The following is a 19,602-nucleotide window of genomic DNA, read 5'->3' as shown; positions in this document are numbered from 1 at the left end:
CTAATGTTCAGTTGAGCTCTCCTTTCTTGCTGTTTGGATCCTTGGTTCGGCTCTTACCTTCTGGACCCGAACCAAGCCCGTTCCGTCTTCCACGTGGCAGCCCTTCAGATATTTGCAGGTGAAAGAAAGAAGAAAGAATATATATATATAACTAAGATAACAGTAGTGATGTATGGAAGTGAGAGCTGGACCATCAAGAAGGCTGATCGCCGAAGAATTGATGCTTTTGAATTCTGGTGCTGGAGGAGACTCTTGAGAGTCCCATGGACTGCAAGAAGATCAAACCTCTCCATTCTGAAGGAAATCAGCCCTGAGTGCTCACTGGAAGGACAGATCCTGAAGCTGAGGCTCCAAGACTTTGGCCACCTCATGAGAAGAGAAGACTCCCTGGAAAAGACCCTGATGTTGGGAAAGATGGAGGGCACAAGGAGAAGGGGACGACAGAGGACGAGATGGTTGGACAGTGTTCTCGAAGCTACAAACATGAGCCTGACCAAACTGCGGGAGGCGGTGGAAGACAGGAGTGCCTGGCGTGCTCTGCTCCATGGGGTCACAAAGGGTCGGACACGACTAAACAACAACAAAAAGATAACAGTAAATCATTCATTCTTTTTTCTTCTCTTTCTTTTTCCTTTTCTTGTCCCTTTGTTTATGAAGAGTTACCTGTATTTGGATATGTATTAGTTGCACATCTCTATTTTTTATTTTTTTTAAAAAAAATTATTCTTTCTATTTATGTGATTTATATGACGATTGTAAGTTTTCTTCTAATCGTTTGTATTTGCAGCATAACTCAATAAAAATAATAACAGCAAGGTATTTGCAGGTGGCTCTCATGTCCCCTCTCAGACTTCCAGGCTTTGGGATTGCTCCTCCCAGACTCCCACCTGTTCTGCAACTTCTCTTGCCTCAGATCCTGTGCTCTAAATGCCAAGCAACACCTTCAGTTAATTTCTTTGCAGGCCGGACTCCCCTGCCCAAACCACCTTGCAACACTTGGGACTTAGCCAGGCTGCCGGCCATTCATTCCCCTTGACTTATATTCTTCCCCTTCTTTATGGACTCCCGATGTCAATGGAAAGCTAACTCCCCACAAAAGATTTAGTGGCGCAGTTGTGTTGGCATTGTTCGTGTTATTGTGGTTGCTTCTGGTGCTGGAGGTACACCATGGTCATTTGTGGCTGGTAGCAACTGATAGCTTTATCCTGCATGAATCCTCTTTCAAAGCCATCCCAGCTGGTCACAATCACAACATCCTATGAGAGCAAAATCCATAGTTTTAACTTCGCACTGCATGAAGGTGTTCTTCCTTTAGTTTCTCCTGAATCGTCCAAAGTTTGGCTTCAGTCTATGGCTGTTTTTTGTTTTGTTTTAATGCACACTTTTAATTCTTCAGCATATTTCCCTGCATGATTTCTCGTTTTTACAGTTACTTTTCAATGGGTTTTCAGTGTGATTTCACTACATTGTTTTTACATAAAGTGCTCCCAAGGATTTATAGCAATAAAATGGTTTGAATTACTCCAAGGAGCAACATGGCTTTAGAGCTAGATTCAGATAGGGAACGTGTGGCCTTCTACTAGCCAGTGTGGTGTAGTGGTTAAGAGCGGTAGCCACGTAATCTGGGGAACCGGGTTCGCGTCTCCGCTCCTCCACATGCAGCTGCTGGGTGACCTTGGGCCAGTCACACTTCTCTGAAGTCTCTCAGCCCCACTCACCTCACAGAGTGTTTGTTGTGGGGGAGGAAGGGAAAGGAGATTGTTAGCCGCTTTGAGACTCCTGAAGGGGAGTGAAAGGCGGGATATCAAATCCAAACTCTTCTACTACAAATCCCATCATTCATAGCCATTGGATTTGTTGGCTGCTGGGACTGCTGGGAACTGAAGAAGACACATTTGCAGGGATCACTTTACGGCAAGCTTATCGCCTGAGAAATCACCCAGCAGTATGATTATTGCTTATTTATTAACTTCTGTTCTGCCCCTTAGCCAAAAAGCAGTTTACAAAACAACAGCAGTAGGACAGTGCTTACCTTCAAAACTTAAAATCTAAAAGGCATGACACAAGAGGAAATGTGGAAGTGGAGGGAAGAGGAAAGAAGGAAGTTCATGTATGTGCATATGAAACTGCTGGGGGAGGTGAATGGTAAAGGTAAAGGGACCCCTGACCATTAGGTCCAGTTGTGACCGACTCTGGGGTTGTGGCGCTCATCTCGCTTTATTGGCCGAGGGAGCCGGAGTACAGCTTCCGGGTCACGTGGCCAGCATGACTAAGCCGCTTCTGGCGAACCAGAGCAGCGCACAGAAACACCGTTTACCTTCCTGCTTGAGCGGTACATATTTATCTACTTGCACTTTGATGTGCTTTCGAACTGCTAGGTTGGCAGGAGCAGGGACTGAGCAACAGGAGCTCACCCTGTCGCGGGGATTCGAACCGCCGACCTTCTGATCGTCGAGTCCTAGGCTGTGTGGTTTAACCCACAGTGCCACCCACATCCCCTAGGAGAGGGGAATAGCAGGATTGTTAACAGGGACTGGGAGTACAGTCATATGGTGCCAAATTTTTGCATGGCCATCTCCACTGGCCACCAGTCCATTTCTAGGCCCAATTCAAAATGCTGCCATTGACCCTTTTAAAACCCTGAATGGCTCTTAAGAGTCCAGATTGCCTTAAAGGGTGATTTTCTGGGGCACCTCTCCGGTTCTCCCATATAGTATAGGCAACAGCTACCAGAGGGGGGCTTTTCAGTGGTGCTGGAACCCTCTGGCAACAGGGGTCTGGCATTGTGGTCCCTTCCCTGCTAATTAAGACCTTCTAAAAAAACATCCCCAGGCTTTTCAATCTTAATACCTTGTAATGGTTTTTAATCTTCCAGGTCCCCTGGATGACATTTTGATGATGCTGTGAGTTTTGATGCGCCAACTGAATTTTCTGCTGTATTATAATTTCTGCTGTTCTATCAGTTTTTATAGGGTGTCCATGGGTAGGCAAACTAAGGCCCGGGGGCCGGATGCAGCCCAATCGCCTTCTCAATCCGGCCCGTGGACAATCTGGAAATCAGCATGTTTTTACATGAGTAGAATGTGTTCTTTTATTTAAAATGCATCTCTGGGTTATTTGTGGGGCATAGCAATTTATTCATCCCCCCCCCAATATAATCCGGCCCCCCACAAGTTCTGAGGGACAGTGGACCGGCCCCCTGCTGAAAAAGTTTGCTGACCCCTGTTGTTTTACCTCAATTACTTGGTTCTGATTACATAAATTGCAGCACCAACATCAACAAAACAAACAAGCCATGTTATTAAAGGGGTGATGCTGGTGCTGTGACCGGAGTTTAAAACGTCTGTGCTCAGAGTCATGCAGGGGGTTGGACTAGATGACCCTCCGGGTCCCTTCTAACTCCACAATTTTGCGATCCTATGAAAACTGTTTTTATTTATTTTTTGGTGCTGCTGTTGCTCTGATAACAAGCAACCTCTTTCTCTAGACTAGACGTGGGGCTTTCCCCCCGCGATCCCTCCAGGTGACCCTTACCTCGGAAGTAAGCGGCCGGAAGAAAACCCACGGGGCTTGTTTCCGAGTAGACCCGATCCGACGGCGGGGCAGGAGAGCGAGGCCTGACACCCGCCGCCATCCACTCCCCCCCCAACCCTCCAACTCATGCGCGCTTTTCCTCGGCAAAAGATCTCCCGGCCGGGCTTACTCGCGAGTAGTAGCGCCCTCCCGGGGAGCGAAATCGAAAGCGGCTGCGCCGGCAGGGGCGGAGCGCGGCGGGGAGGAGCCGGGCGGCGGCGGCAGCAGCAGCAACCGAGGAAGGCGAACGCGTCGGATCCGGGCGCGCAATGGGGCTGCTGAGCTTTGCGCGCGAGCCGGTGCCGGAGACGCTGAGCGCAGACTTGCAGCAGCTGAACCAGCTGAGCGCCCAGGTGCAGCTGCCGGCGGAGCGGGGGGCTTGGGAGCTGGGGGGGGGACCTCTTTTCCGAATATTGGGGCCCTGGTTGCCGGAGGACCCCCCCAAAAAAGCTGGCGCAGGCAGGAGGAGACCTCCGGCCAGTGGGGCTCGCGCGTCGCCACGGGGAAGGAAGCAGGGCGCACGAGCGTGCGCTCCACTCCTGCGCTTCGCTGCGCGTCATCCTAAAGGGCGACCCCCCCCGGAGGAGATCCTCTGGACCCGAGTCCCGGCGCGCCCGGAGGCTCCGCCAAGCTGCGTGAGCAGGATCGGGGCCCCGGGCTTGCTTTTAAAAGCCTCGCTGGTCTTGGAGAGGGTTGGAAGGGACCCCCAAGGCTACGAACTCATAGCTCTTTTAAAATGCGTTTTTAAAGATTCACTCACCAAAAAGCAAAACAGTTTCGATCAACCTTTTAAAAAATAAATAAAACCCAGACTAGTTATTGGCATCCAGTCTTCCAAAGAAAAGCACATGATTATGGTTAGTTTGATATTCTGTCTTCAGAAACGGCACCTCGCGTTTTATCCGTGTTATTTTAGTTGCCCGTGTAAAGATCGGGTGTAGTACAGTATTTGCAAGATTATAAATGATCGGTGGAAACTGGATTAGAAGGAATAAACTTTGATTTAGCCATGTGGTATTGAAAAACTGAATCTTAGTCAAGATACCCCGTAGCTTCCTTTCTCTGCCGGCCTCGCCACAACCTCCACCTTACGACCATGTCTAAATCACTTCATTCCCCATGAATATTTCATCTCCCTGTTTTTTTTTAAAAAAAAACAAAAATCTACTCTCTGTCTCTTTACCTAGTCTCAGATAATTTAGAGTCCAAAATCTTTGGCTGCAACTCTTGCCTTCTCCTGGGTGTTGTTGGGGTTTTGTTGTGGTTTTTATTTTTTTTTTATTTTTTGCTGCTGTTGGCGTTAGCTTTTTTGTATCTCTATTTTGGATCTTGCAGTGATTGTTGTGTATTTTTAAAACTGTTTTGTTTATGGCTACTTGAACGTTGTAGCTACGTATTTCTTTTCCTGTTGTCAACTGCCTTGAACATAGTTTGAACGGTGGAAAGGCTGTGTACAAATAAAATTAGGGATTCATGTATATGTCTTGAGATTCTTGACTGATTCAGTTCAGGAGGGGAGAGTTGCTCTTGTGCTTGAATCAGGTTTTCCATCTGGTTGGCCTTGAAAGAATAGGATGCTGGTATAGATACAGATCTAATAACTTTTGTGTACAGGTATACCTCTGATCAAGCTGCAATACTGCCTTCTTTTAATTTTGTCTCCTAACGCCATATATTTATTATTTCCAAGATTATAAATGATGCACAGGGACTGGATTCAAAGGAATAATTTTTATTTAGCAGTGTGCTGCTGCAAAACTATACATGACAAACTGCTGCATTCGGCTTCCGTTCCCTGCTGGTCTCACCCAGAACTCCTTCCCCGCATACAACCATTTCTAAATCACTTTAGTTCCTGCTCACGATACAGCAGGCTCGCTTTATCCTTCCCTCATTGCACAGCAAGCATATCTGACCAAAGGCACCCAGCGGATTTTATGTGTGCCGCCTCAATAGCTGATGCTCTTAAACTGTTCCGGCTTCTCCTTGGTTCCTGCTCGTCTACTCTGCTGGGGCCACTTTTTTAAAAAAAAAAACAACCCAAAATAACTCTTTATTACTATTATTATTTTTTAAAAGGTTCTACAAAATTCTGTAAAGTACCGTGTTATCAAAACAGGATCTGATAGCAACATACGTTGCCCATATACTGTTGAACAAATATAGACATGAAATGAAGCCAGAATAAATAAACCACAGGCCTGCTGCGATAGCTCACTTGGTGAAGCACGAAACCCTTCATCTCTGGGTTCTGGGTTCGAGCCTCAAGTTGGGCCAAAGATTCCTACCTGTCAGGGGTAGATGTTCTTGCGGTCCCTTCCAACTCTGCAGTTTTATGCAGATGCATGTAAGGCAGCGACATAATGATTAGACAAGACAAGGTGTATTAAACAACGACCCTGTTTTACTGCATTAACCATATTTGTTTGTAGACCAAAGGGGCAGGGTCCTCCTTCCTTCCAAGTGAAATATAGTGGTACCTCAGGTTAAGTACTTAATTCGTTCTGGAGGTCCATACTTAACCTGAAACTGTTCTTAACCTGAAGCACCACTTTAGCTAATGTGGCCTCCTGCTGCTGCACCGCTGGAGCCCGATTTCTGTTCTCATCCTGAAGCAAAGTTCTTAACCTGAAGCACTATTTCTGGGTTAGCGGAGTCTTTAGCCTGAAGCGTATGTAACCTGAAGCGTATGTAACCTGAGGTACCACTGTAAAGTCAAACCAAAGAGGTATGAAATCATCCTTTTTTCCCCTTTAGGGCCTAAAGGACTTATTACAGTGGTAGCTCAGGTTACATACGCTTCAGGTTACAGACTTTGCTAACCCAGAAATGGTACCTCAGGTTAAGATCTTTGCTTCAGGATGAGAACAGAAATCGTGCAGCTGCGGCGCGGCAGCAGTGGGAGGCCCCATTAGCTAAAGTGGTGCTTCAGGTTAAGAACAGTTTCAGGTTAAGTATGGACCTCCGGAACAAATTAAGTACTTAACCTGAGGTACCACTATAGTTAGTTTTTCCAGCAGGGTGATATCCCTGTGGCCAACACAGAGGTACCGGGGGTCCTACCGTATCCTAAGCCGGCTGCTAAAACACTGAGCGAGGCTCCTGGAGAACTCATGAGCTTTCTGTCTCCACTCCAACCTGGTAGCACAATAAAAAGCACAGCTGTTAGTCATGCCTTTTTCGCATTCCAGGTATCTCCCTCAAGGTCATGCTTCTGTTTTTGGGGTTATCACCTCATCCAAGAATGCGACCGCTTTGCTCTCTTCGATGCCCTGCCTTCTGACCCTATGCCTGCACTGTTTTGTGATTTATTTACTTTTGGGGGGGGAAACACTTTTATTATTTACTTCATAAAATGTACACACCGCTTGCAAAAAGGAAAAGAAAACCCTCAGAGCGGTTTTCTAAAAAGGCAAAATAATTAACATCATCAATAAGAAAAAATGCTAACTTAGGACTTTTGGAAAGGTGGAATAACACAAAACTAAAAACAGATTAAGACTCTCGTCAACTTTCTGAACATCTGGGTTGGCTGGTCTAAACAAGAATGCTTTAAGCAGGCGCTGAAAAGAGTACAGCAAAGGTGCCTGCCTGATATCAAGTGGCATGGAGTTCCAAAGGCCCTGCCACACTAAACGGGCGAGTGCCTACAGATGAGGAACGGGCTTTATGTAGCACCTGTAACAGCACCTGTTCTGAGTAGCCGAGTGGTTGTACATGCAGAAAGGCGATCGTGTAGGTAAACTGTTTGCATTCAGTGCTAGCCCTCCCCAGACTAGACCGACTGAAATTAATGAACATTGCTAGTGTAGAATCATAGAACTGAAGAATTGGAAGGGACCCCGGGGTCATCTAGTCTAACCCCCTGCGATGCAGGAATCTCAACTCAAGCATCCATGACAGGTGCAATCTGTCTGTCCATTAATTGTAGCAGGCCTACTATGAGTAAACATTAGTTGGCTGCCACCCATATTATTATTATTATTGTTTTAAAATAATATTGTTTCTTAATCCATAGCACTCTGCCAGAGCTCTGCTGGCTCCCTGGTGTGCTGACAGGGCTGCTGCCTCTCTCTGGGGGATTTGGAGAATGCCCAGCGCATGCAAACAGAGGATTCGAGAGCTCCTGTGTGGAGGTCGATACCTTTTAATTGGGCCAGCTCTCCTTATTTGCAAACTTGCAAAATAAAGATAAATTGCACTCCTGGGTGTCACATTTTCCACAGAGCTAGTTTGCTCCTAAGGCTGTAACATTTAAGTCAGTTAATTGAATTGATGCATTAAACACTTTTCAGCTTAAAGGTCCAAACTGGGCAGCTGTTTTTAAAATGGTGAATTGTGCTTCATGTGTTGGTGTTGACCTTTAAAGCCCTAAATGGCCTCAGCCCAGTATACCTGAAGGAGCGTCTCCACCCCCATCTCTCTGCCCCAACACTGAGGTCCAGCGCCGAGGGCCTTCTGGCGGTTCCCTTGCTGCGAGAAGCAAAGCTACAGGGAACCAGGCAGAGGGCCTTCTCGGTAGTGGCACCCGCCCTGTGGAACGCCCTCCCACCAGATGTCAAAGAGAACAACAACTACCTGACATTTAGAAGACATCTGAAGGCAGCCCTGTTCAGGGAAGCTTTTAATGTGTGCCATTCTGATGTATTTTTAATCTTTGTTGCAAGCCACCCAGAGTGGCTGGGGATACCCAGCCAGATGGGCGGGGTACAAATAATAAATTATTATTATTATTATTATTATTATTATTACTTACAAATCCACAGGTGATTCTGGCAGTGGTTGCAGAAGAAGCCCGCCATTCAGGAACGAGACCCCCTTCTAAGATGGTGCCCCCAACTTGGCTCCCTCCAGATGTTGCGGTCTACAACTCCCATCAGCCACATCTGGAGGGCACCAAGTTGGCTATAGACACACATGCACACGAAACCCCACGCCCATGGAGAAGCCTGGCCAAACATAAACATACAGTCGTACCCTGGATCCCAAACGCCCTAGAACTCGGATGTTTTGGCTCCCGAACGCCGCAAGCCCTGAGAAGTGATTGTTCTGGTTTGCGAACGTTCTTTTGGAACCTGAACATCCCGACGGGGCTTCCGATTGGCTGCAGGAGCTTCCTGCAGCCAATCAGAAGCCGCAATTTGGTTTTCAAACATTTTAGAAGTCGAACGGACTTCCAGAACAGATTCCGTTCGACTTCCAAGTTATGACTGTATACATGTTCCTTGCAAAAGGGGGGAGGCAGCTGGCTTCACTTTTCCTGGACCTTGGAGGTTTAAACCAGCTGGAAGGGGTTCGCCCATAGCTGTCAACTTTTCCCTTTTCTTGCGAGGAATCCTATTCGGAATAAGGGAATTTCCCTTTTAAAAAGGGAAACGTTGACAGCTATGGGCTCGCCACCCACGGCTTCAGATAAGCTGTGCCTCTGTTGATATGCAAATATATGCAGAATTAATTAAGCAATTAAAGCTCATAACTGTTATTCAAGGTGGGTAAGATTTATTTAATGAGGCCACCAGCCTCTCCTATTCACTTTCACAAGGAGGCTGGTATTAGAGCAATCTGATGTTGAATTGGATTACTGTATAATTGAGTTCCAAGTCTTAAAGGGAGGAGTTCTGTGGCAAGGGAATCAGGACCTTTGTGTTGTGGGGCAGGATGTGTCCCTGTTCCCAGGTCCATCTAACTTGATGGCTCCAAACCACTGCCTTCACACACCCAGGCTAAACCACCAGGTGCCTTTAAAAAACTATATATACACAGAGGGAAGTTTGGATGATTGTTGCTCTTTTAAAAAAAGGAATAATCTGCATTAGACACGGGAGATAACAGGAGAAGTGGGCCCAATCCATGGCAGGTCTTGTGTTGCTGACACCCTCGTTTTGTCTCTCTCCAGCAATTCTCCACTCTCGCGGAAGTGGTTTTCCGATTTCTGCAGGAACCGAAAGAGGTAAGCCGTCCACAGCGATGTCGGCAAGATAGCATCCGAGGGGGTTAGCTGAGGCTATTTTTGCTATAGTTTTACTCAAGGTGAGCATCTTAGGAGCAGCAGCAGCAGCAACTTTTAATGCTAATCACAGTAGCATCTTTGCATGAGATAAAACGAAAGGCCAGGCGCCCTGCCACAAGTCTGCAAGTTCTTTCCAAAGTGTAGATTGTTCTTATTTTTTAATAATAATAATAATAATAATAATAATAATAATAATAATAGCAGTCATGAAAGTGATTCTTATCTCAATCTGAAGGACACGATGGGGTGCATATTCTTTAAGGGCGCATTCCAAGCAATAGCAGAGCGTGACGTATCGGCAGAGGAGCATGTGTATGCTTAAACATGAGATCCTGTATCATATTATTATTATTATTATTATTATTATTATTATTATTATTATTATATTTATACCCTGCCCATCTGGCTAGGTTCCCCCAGCCACTCTGGGCAGCTCCCAACAGAATATTAAAAACACGATAAAACAGCAAACATTAACAACTTCCCAATTTTTTAGGGCTGCCTCCAGATGTCTTCTAAAAGTCAGATAGCTGTTTATTTCCTTGACGTCTGATGGGAGGGCGTTCCACAGGGCGGGCGCCACTACCGAGAAGGCCCTCTCCCTAAACAAATGCTGTCAGCCACATTAATAATAATAATAATAATAATAATACTGCCCTTCATCTGAGGATTACAGGGCAGACTTGCCCCCTTTGCTAACCTCTAGCAATCGCACTTTTCTATCGCCAACCCATTCTCATCCCTGCCTTTGGGGCCCTGGGGTTTGGAACAATTTTATTGGACTGTTTGAAAAGAAAGAAAGAAATACTGTGAGTCTGACTATTTCATCCTCACCAGATCTTCTCCAAAGTTAGCCATACGGAACTCTGTGGGGCTTCCTTCCAGGTAAGGGAGAAACAGGTTCTAAAGTCAAGACTATTAAAATGAGGCCTTCCTTAATTTACGACTTGCGCCAGGATCTTGCCCCTTCTTTGTGCCTCTTCCTTTAATGACTGCTCGGCTTTCTCTACCGAAACAAGTCATAAATTCTGCCCGAACTTGGACAGACAACTTGGAAACCACCAGATGTTTAGCTAAAATTATGCCCTGCTTTCTCAAACCAATTGCTTTAAAAGGAGGGGGGGGCTTCTGTCTCTAAAGAGGGATGGAGATATCGGCTAAAATAAAAAATAACAAAGGTATTATATTGTGTTATTACATGATATGATATGATATGATATGATGATATGATATATTATAATTATGTTATCTTAAGGCAATTGTCAGACAGCAGAGGAATATGTTATTCATCAACAACTCGGGATCCCCAGTTTATTTCTTAAGGCCACTTTCCCCCCCGCTGTTTACAAGTTGGGAACTTTTCCTTGAACATCTGATTCTCAGTTCCGTCAGAGACTAAGGTAACTTCTAAGCTCTGAACAGGAAATATTCAAAATCAAAAGCTAGCCAAAGGTACACATGAATAAAAGTAATAAGGTATTTTGTTCCCAATTAAACAAGAATTCTCCTTTTTTCCATTTTATTTATTTATTAACATTCTTATATTACATCGGTAAACATTGTCATATTACATTACAGGACTTACTATAATATAATTTCCAACATGTATACAAAAATTATATACAAATTTTATATACCTAGAAAGAAAATGAAACAAAGAAAAAGAAAGAACAAAGAAAAAAAACAAGAAAAATTTTCCCCCAAAAAAATCATATACATACCAACACACCAGACTTCCTGTCTTTCCCATTGTATATTCCTTTTTTACAAATGAATATACTCTTATTATTGTATATTTCTTTACATATTATCTAATACATTCCTTTATCAATATGTGCTCTTAGTCTTATTTCTCAACTTAGTCTCACTCCAACGTCAATCAAATGCTAGCACAGTTAGCGAACCTTTACTGTATTTTTGAACATATGTTTTATATCTATCCCACTTTTCCATAAAGTTTTGTTTTGAGTTGCCTCTCAGGGTGTTTGTTAACTGTGCCATTTCAGCAAATTCTTGTCGCTTGTAACGCCAGTCCGTTATTGTCGGGGCTTCTTGTTCCTTCCACCCCTTTGCCACCAAAGTCCGAGCTGCAAGAATTCTTTGCCGCGCCAGCACAGGCTCAAATGGGTCACAGAGACTGTTCTTCCTTTTTCTTGGTTTTCATGATGTACGGATCTGCTCCTTCTGCACAGCGTCCCAGAACTCAGAAATCAAGTCCCAAAGGGACCTTGATTAACAGTGTGGGTGCAATTCTGTTTTTCAGCCTTAGGATACAACCCGGGGCAAAGTTCCCTCCTGGCCTAGCTCAGTCGGTAGAGCATGAGATTCTTAATTTTAGGATTGTGGGTTCGAGTTCCATGGTGGGCAAAAAGATTCCTGCATTTCAGGGGGTTGGACTAAATGACCCTTCGTGGCATAGCTGTCAACTGTCCCTTATTTGGTGGGAAACTCCCTTATCCCAGCACCGTGTCCCACTGCTATCCCTTATTGATGATGTCCCTTAAATTTCCCGGGGTTCATGCTCGCCCAGCTTGGGGGGGAAGCAGTGGCTCGGGGTCCTCTGCCTCGAGAGAGCGCGCGCGCACGAGCTGCCGCGTCTCCGTCACTCCCTTTTCCCCCTCGGGTGCAGCGTGAGGAGACGGGTGGCGGCGGGCGGGCAGGCAGCCCCTCTCTTTCAAGACTTCCACCACGCTGCCAGGGGAAGCCGGAGGCGGCAGCGGCAGCTGAGGAAGTGGCCTGAGTGAGGAGGAAGAGGAGGGGATGGGGAGGGACACAGAAAGGTGGCGCTTCAGTGACCGTGCCACAACCGCCACATGCCAGGCTCGCAGGCGGCATGCACAAGAGTCTCCCTCCCTCCCTCTCTCTCGGGCTGGGAAGGGCCGATGGAACTCCTCGCGCCAGGACGACAGCAGCCCCGACGTGCTGCTTAGCATACCCTCCACCCAGTGCAGCATCTTAATGTAGTGATTTCCCCCTCTGCACCCCTTTCATAACTCTATTTTTAGAAACCATTTGTCCATCCATAGTTCAAATTTTTACTACAAGTTTTCTGTCAATCCTACCAATGTATGTAACTCTTTACAATAGCTTTTCAAATAAATTATAAACTCTCCCCATTCTTGATTAAAGAGGCCCTCTTCCTGGTTTCTAATTCTGCCTGTAAGCTTTGCCATCTTGACGTCGTTCATCAGTTTGTTCTGCCACTCTTCTTTGTTCGGAGTTGTAGACCCTTAGGATCATGTAGTCCAACCCCCTGCAAAACACAGTCAGTCGCAGCCAAAGCAGCATGGCCCCATCAGTGGCGGATTTATGTATAAGCTAAGCAAAATCCCTTATTTTGGCTGCTGATACCTTATTTTCGAGACTGCTGGTCCCTTATTTTCAAATCTGTAAGTTGACAGCTATGCTCCGTGGTCCCTTCGAACTCTACAGTTTTATGATTCAAAGTCCCCGTGAACTCAGCGGAACTGACTTTGGAGTCAGGCAGGCATAGGATTGCACCAGAAACTCGCACCCATGTGCAGCTTGGAGGTATGGATCGCACTGTCTGCTCTTTTCCTCTTACAGGTTGAAAGGTTCCTAGTTCAGCTCTCTGAATTTGCCACCAGCAATAAGCTCAGCCCGGGCCCCTTGAAGAACATTGTTAAAAGCCTCCTGTTGGTGCCAAATGGTGAGTGGGGGGGCTTGGGGGTTCCTGGCGGTGTGTGGTTGCCGGCCGTAGACCAGGGGAATCGAGAGAGGAGCTTCTCCCCTCTTTCGTGATGGGACCCCCACAAGGGGGGCAGCTGCTCAGTGAAGTACAGTGGTTACAGACGCTTCAGGTTACAGACTCCGTTAACCCAGAAATAGTACCTCGGGTTCAGAACTTTGCTTCAGGATGAGAAAATAAATTGTTTTGTTTTTAAAATATTTTTATTCAGTTTCCAATACAAGATTTAAACATACATTTTCAGTATTATCACAGATACATAATTTTGACTTCCTTCAGCTCATCCGCGAATCTTCCGTTTTCTAATCTTCTATCCGCGATTCTAAATTTAACATTGCCTTTTATTTTAAATAAAACCTATTCCCTTTTTTACAGTGTTTCTAATATTATTTCTTCACAAAGCTTCCTGTAAACCCACAAACGTTATTTGCGTATCACAAATGCTTTTCATATAGTCCACAAATTTACTCTAGTCCTTGGTAAACTTGTGATCTCGTCGGTTTCGGATCCTTGAGAAAAGAAATTGTGTAGCAGCAGTGGGAGGCCCCATTAGCTAAAGTGGTGCTTCAGGTCAAGAACAGCTTCAGGTTAAGAACAGACCTCCGGAACGAATTAAGTACTTAACCCAAGGTAAGGTAAATGTAAAGGGACCCCTGACCATTAGGTCCAGTCGTGACCCACTCTGGGGTTGCGGCGCTCATCTCGCTTTATTGGCCGAGGGAGCCGGCGTACAACTTCCGGGTCATGTGGCCAGCATGACTAAGTCACTTCTGGCGAACCAGAGCAGCGCACGGAAACGCCGTTTACCTTCCCACCGGAGTGGTACCTATTTATCTACTTGCACTTTGACACGCTTTCGAACTGCTAGGTTGGCAGGAGCAGGGACCGAGCAACGGGAGCTCACCCCATCACGGGGATTCGAACCGCCGACCTTCTGATCGGCAAGTCCTAGGCTCTGTGGTTTAACCCACAGCGCCACCCGCGTTGTACCACTGTAGTAGTAGTAATAATAATAATAATAATAATAATAATTTTTATTTTTATTTATTTATACCCTGCCCTCCCCTAGCTCAGGGCAGCTAACACCAGTAAAATTACAATTAAAACAAAAACAAAAAAACAATTTAAAATACAGGTTAAAAAATAATTTAAAATGCAGCCTCATTTTAATAGTAGCTCATAGATCAAAACCATAAGGGGAGGGAAACGTAAGGGTCAGACTAAGTCCAAACCTAAGGCCAGGCGGAACAGCTCTGTCTTGCAGGCCCTACGGAAAGATGTCAAGTCCCACAGGGCCCTAGTCTCTTGTGACAGAGCGTTCCACCACGTTGGGGCCAGTGCTGAAAAGGCCCTGGCCCTAGTTGAGACCAGTCTAACCACCTTGCAAATTGGGACCTCCAAAGTGTTGTCATTTGTGGACCTTAAGGTCCTCCGCGGGGCATACCAGGAGAGGTGGTCCCGTAGGTACGTAGGAACATAAGGAGAGCCAGGGTGCAGGATCAGGCCAAAGGCCCACGGAGTCCTGCATTCTGTTCTCATGGTTGCCAGCCAGATACCCACAGGAAGACCCCAACCAGGACCTAAGATTATAGCAGCGCTTTTGATTCACAGCTAAGATGCATCAGGACCAAGTAGCCACTTGTCCCCACGGATTTGTCGAAACTCCTTTTAAAGCCATCCACGCTGGTGAACATCTTGTGGCAGTGAGTTCCAAAGTTAAAACTGTGTGAAAAAGTATCTCCTTATGTCCAGCTGGAATCTTCCTACGTTCCATTTTGGCGATTGTAACCCTGGGTTTAAGGATCCATTTCGCACCTAGCTTATATACCTGAGTTTTTAACGCTGTTTGGGTGTCTTATTCCCACGCTTAACTCCATACAGTAGCGATGTTGTCTAACCAGACTTCTCTCTCTCTCTCTCTCTCTCTCTCTCTCTCTCTCTCTCTCTCTCTCTCTCTCCCTTTCCCCCCTCTGTCTGTCTGTTTTATGCCTTGTTTATCTCAGGTGCCCTAAAGAGAGGTCTGTCGGCAGAGCAGGTTAGAGCAGATCTTATCACCCTAGGTAGGTCTCTTTGAAAAGCCTCCGGCGATTCCTGAAGGTGGACGGTGGCTGCTGGTCTCTCATTTAACTATGTTGAATTTCTCCCGCAGGGCTGAGCGAGGAGAAGGCCAGCTATTTCGAAGAGCAGGTACTATGAACATTCCTTTCGCTACTGAAATTTTAATTCCCCGGGGGGCGGAAAAGGTGCTTTTCTTCTGGGCTGCCTCTTCTCTGAACTAGTTGCACAAATCAAATGAAATCCCGTGAAAATCCCTGAAACGAGAAGTAATCGACTAGAAATATTACCTTATGGAAATAAACTAAATAATAAGAAAAATCAAAAAGCTTAAGGAAAAAATTAGAATTTTAGGTTTTTCTAATTTTTTCCTTAAGCTTCCTTGGTTCTCAAACTTAATCCGTTCTGGAAGTCTGTTCCAAAACCAAAACGTTCCGAAACCAAGGCGCACTTTCCCATAGAAAGTATTGCAAAACGGAATAAACCCATTCCAGACTTTTAAAAACAACGCCTAAAACAGCAATTTAATTTCACTGTTAATATACTTCTTAATTGTATTTCAGTTCAACATTTACTTTGACAAAATACAGATTTTGTTATGTGCAAATGGCTTTCGATACCTATTAGGTCCATAAATTACCATATAGCATATATTCAACACAAAAAACAGTGACAGTTTGTTGTTGACAAAGGACAGCTAGACATATAAAGGGCCCCATTACCTTCAGGAGCTGAGGGCCTCATCAAACCTAAATCCAGCCCGGCATCTTTCGTGTGAATATCTGGAAGCCAGGCTTTTGCAAAGGTGGTCGTGGGTGAAATGGAGACGCCGGACACACATGCCGGTTTTTGTTTCATTTTGCTTTCTGCCATCTTTCCAGTGGAAGGAGAAATCTCCCACCCTCTCCCGCCTGGCTGTGGGCCAGACCTTGATGGTTAACCAGCTCGTCGACATGGAGTGGAAATTTGGAGGTGAGCGGAGTAGGAAGGGACCCCAAGAGTCATCTAGTCTAACCCCCTATGGCCCCAGGTGCTTCCACCCCAGGGAAGCTCCGCCTTCCAGCTTCCCCTGGGCACCCACATTGATTTTCTTTGTTCTCTCCGGCAGTTACAGCAGGAAGCAGCGAACTGGAGAAAGCCGGAAGCATCTTCCTGCAGGTGGGTATCTTGCCATGCAAGAAGCGATGCTGTTTTTGAAAGACCCCCTCAGGTAGAGTCAGGAGCAAAAATAGGGTGCTGGCACAGGCGCTGGGAAAAGGCCATCCTGTATCGCGCAGATGCTCATGCCTGAAGAATTCAGCATCCCAGGAAACTCTGCTTTTGTTTTGGTTTCCAAAAACCAAGTTTCTAGTCCTTCTGGCAGCAGACAGAGGCTTGAAAGTGTTTGGGCAGGGCGGTTTGGGGAGGTAGGCCCAACAGTACGGGACTTCAGCATCTTTGGTCCTCCCCCTGGCTAGCAGAAGCAGCAAAATAGTGAGTTGGCGCAACAGATTTGCCTTGGAGGTGTTCCTTATACAGGTGGCAGAACTGGAGCCCTCCAGCTATTTTGGACTACAGTTCCCATCAGCCCCAGCCAACATGGGACTCAGTGCTCATTTTGGGTAGGGTGATAGGTGCAGATTTCTTCCCCTTCGCAAATCTCCGTCTTTCCTGTGGGTCACAGCTTGGAGTGGCTTGTCTCTGTCCCCCTGTCCAGAAGTATCCGTGAACACACCCCAATTCCTGACTCCTCAGCCGCTGCATCTACCGCCCTGCAAAAACGTTAACAGTGGAAGAATCTCAAGGTTTTCTCTTTGCAGGAAAAAAGCACAGCGTTTTAACATTTCTCGCCTGCTCACTTGGATGCAACTGACTTTCTTCTTCCTTAAAAACAAACAAACCTGATTTTTATTTCCAGCTGAAATTGGTGGTTAGGAAAGGAAACAAAGTGGAGCCTCTGTACATGGGTGAGTGAGCCATTATTTTGTCCTGGGGGGCGTTCTACAAAGAGAGGGAGGCGGTTGAAGCCCCAGGAAGGCTGAAATTGCATCTCCTGAAAAAGACATTGCAAGGGCATGTATTTTGGGATGGGAGGGGGCCGGGGGGAGCTGCTTCTTTCCACTAACTCTAAGGTCAGAGTTTTGTCCCTCGACTTGAGTGCATTCAGTGGTATCCAATTTAATAATATTATTATTATTATTATTATTATTATTATTATTATTATTATTATTATTATTTTGATTTATATCCCTCCTTTTCCCCAGACTGGGACTCAGGGCAGCTTGCACAAATTAAAACAACACAGATAAAATGCAAAAAGCTTAAAAAGGTAGCAATGATAATCGTTTAAAAAGCATTATTATTATTATTATTAGGATATTTAAATTTTGGGATCTGCAGCTGTAAAAAGAAAACTGCTCAGGTAGTCAAGTTCCAGTGGACGGACTGGAGACGGACAGACACTTATATCATTTTGCCTCTTACTTTCCTTTTCTCTGAACTTACTAAAAGTCCCAAATGCTGCAGCCCAGCCACATGTGCGGGGTATAAATAATAAAATCACCCTAGTTATTACTAATCTTTCTTCTGTCCCCTTGATAATTTTGGTTGCCCTCTTCCGAGCAACGGTTAACTTGCTGCAGGGAAAACAAAAATGCTTTTCTTGTTTTGTGAGTCCCGAATCATTTCTGTTTTTCTTTATTCTCTCCTTCCCGCGGAATCAGAGCTGAGGCTGCCTCAGTTTTACAGCTTCCTTCATGAGATGGAGAGGATGAAAACCAGCCTGGAATGCCTCAGCTGAGTTTCCTGTGGGGCATCGAGGGTGAAAGCTGAACGTCCACCATCCAAGGCCCCTGGACCAGATCTTCCAACCACCATTTTCCCCATTGAGAAGTTTGGGGTCAAAGAAGCACCCCGCTTTTAAAGCCTGGCTCACTTGGGGCTCTAAGAGCCATTAAGGGACAGAAGGGGTGGGAAATGTTTTGTAAAACCTGCAAAAGTCTGATGTTTTCCCTCTCTCTGGCTGCATAAAAGGCTTGTTTGGGGAGCAGATAATGCTGCTTGAAAAAGGCTCGAGGAAGCAAAAATAAAATGGGGGGGGGGAATAACTTTTTGCTCTCCTTGAGAGGAAGAGGTGGCAGCTATAAAATCTCCTTTAAAATCTATAAAAAAGTGTAATTTAGAACATCGGTTTGCATAACCCACTGAGGAAGACAATAACACAATAAAATTCAAAACAGTAGCAGTTCATTGCACAGTTATCCAAAAACCATCCTTGGAGGTTTTTAAGCCTAGGTTGGGTGGCCTGGATACTTCAGCTGAGATTCCTGCACTGCACATGGGGGTGGACTAGATGACTCTTAAGGGTCCCTTCCAACTCTTAATGATTCTATGATTCTAAAACCCAGTTTGGTTTAATTAACTTGGCAAAAGTGATGAACCGGGTTTCGAAGTCTGATAATCATTTACACCTCCAGCACACCAGCAACCTCTCTGCCTCTTCGTGCCCCCCGGGCAATCCACACCCACCCACCCCAGGAGGTGCCAACTCCTATTTCAGAACCACTTTCCCTGATTGGAAGTACGAATTCACCATTCACCTTAGCCCAATGGGGTGAGGGTGGCGCTGTGGGCTAAACCACTGAGCCTCTTGGGCTTGCCGATCGGAAGGCCGGCGGTTCGAATCCCCGCGACGGGGTGAGCTCCCGTTCCTCCTTCCCAGCTCCTGCCAACCTAGCAGTTCGAAAGCGCACCAGTGCAAGTAGATAAATAGGTACCGCTGCAACAGGAAGGTAAACTGTGTTTCCATGCGCTCTGGCTTCCATCACAACGTCCCATTGCGCCAGAAGCGGTTTAGTCCTGCTGGCCACTTGACCCAGAAAAATGTCTGTGGACAAACGCCGGCTCCCTCAGCCTGAAGAGCGCCGCAACCCCATAGTCGCCTTTGCCTGGACTTAACCATCCAGGGATCCTTTACCTTTTACCTTTATAGTTGTTTGTCTCCCTGACATTGGACGGAAGGGCGTTCCACAGGGAGGGTGCCACCACCGAGAAGGCCCTCTGCCTGGTTCCCTGTAACTTCGCTTCTCACAGTGAGGGAGGGAAACACGAGATGGACTCCGGTGTCCGGGCTGAACGATGGGGGTGGAGACGCTCTTTCAGGTATACAACTTGTGGGAATTGTCGTCTGAAACTTCTGGAGAGCACCAGTGTATTGATGGTTGTTCAGTTAGGCAAGTGTCCCTTTCTCGGCTATAGGGGAATCAAATGCTCTTTG

General features: G+C 46.0%; 1 protein-coding gene across 2 annotated transcripts; it reads left to right on the top strand.

The window, feature by feature from the left end:
- The first annotated feature begins 3,767 nt into the window (after positions 1–3,767).
- On the top strand, positions 3,768–18,567 carry COMMD7 (COMM domain containing 7). 2 transcript variants are annotated; one of them, XM_053394715.1, is made up of 9 exons: positions 3,768–3,926; positions 9,470–9,523; positions 13,151–13,253; positions 15,296–15,352; positions 15,442–15,479; positions 16,229–16,319; positions 16,456–16,505; positions 17,245–17,293; positions 18,050–18,567. In XM_053394715.1, the coding sequence occupies exons 1-9, from the start codon at positions 3,843–3,845 to the stop codon at positions 18,124–18,126; spliced, it is 603 nt and encodes a 200-aa protein (XP_053250690.1). In that variant the 5' UTR covers positions 3,768–3,842; the 3' UTR covers positions 18,127–18,567. The 2 variants fall into 2 exon arrangements, with proteins under 2 accessions (XP_053250690.1, XP_053250691.1); XM_053394716.1 differs by lacking the exon at positions 3,768–3,926 and adding an exon at positions 4,407–4,430.
- Positions 18,568–19,602: the final 1,035 nt, after the last annotated feature.

Source organism: Podarcis raffonei, chromosome 6, assembly GCF_027172205.1.
Source record: "Podarcis raffonei isolate rPodRaf1 chromosome 6, rPodRaf1.pri, whole genome shotgun sequence".
Classification (NCBI taxonomy): Eukaryota; Metazoa; Chordata; class Lepidosauria; order Squamata; family Lacertidae; genus Podarcis; species Podarcis raffonei.
This window is presented reverse-complemented; position numbering and strand designations above follow the sequence as displayed.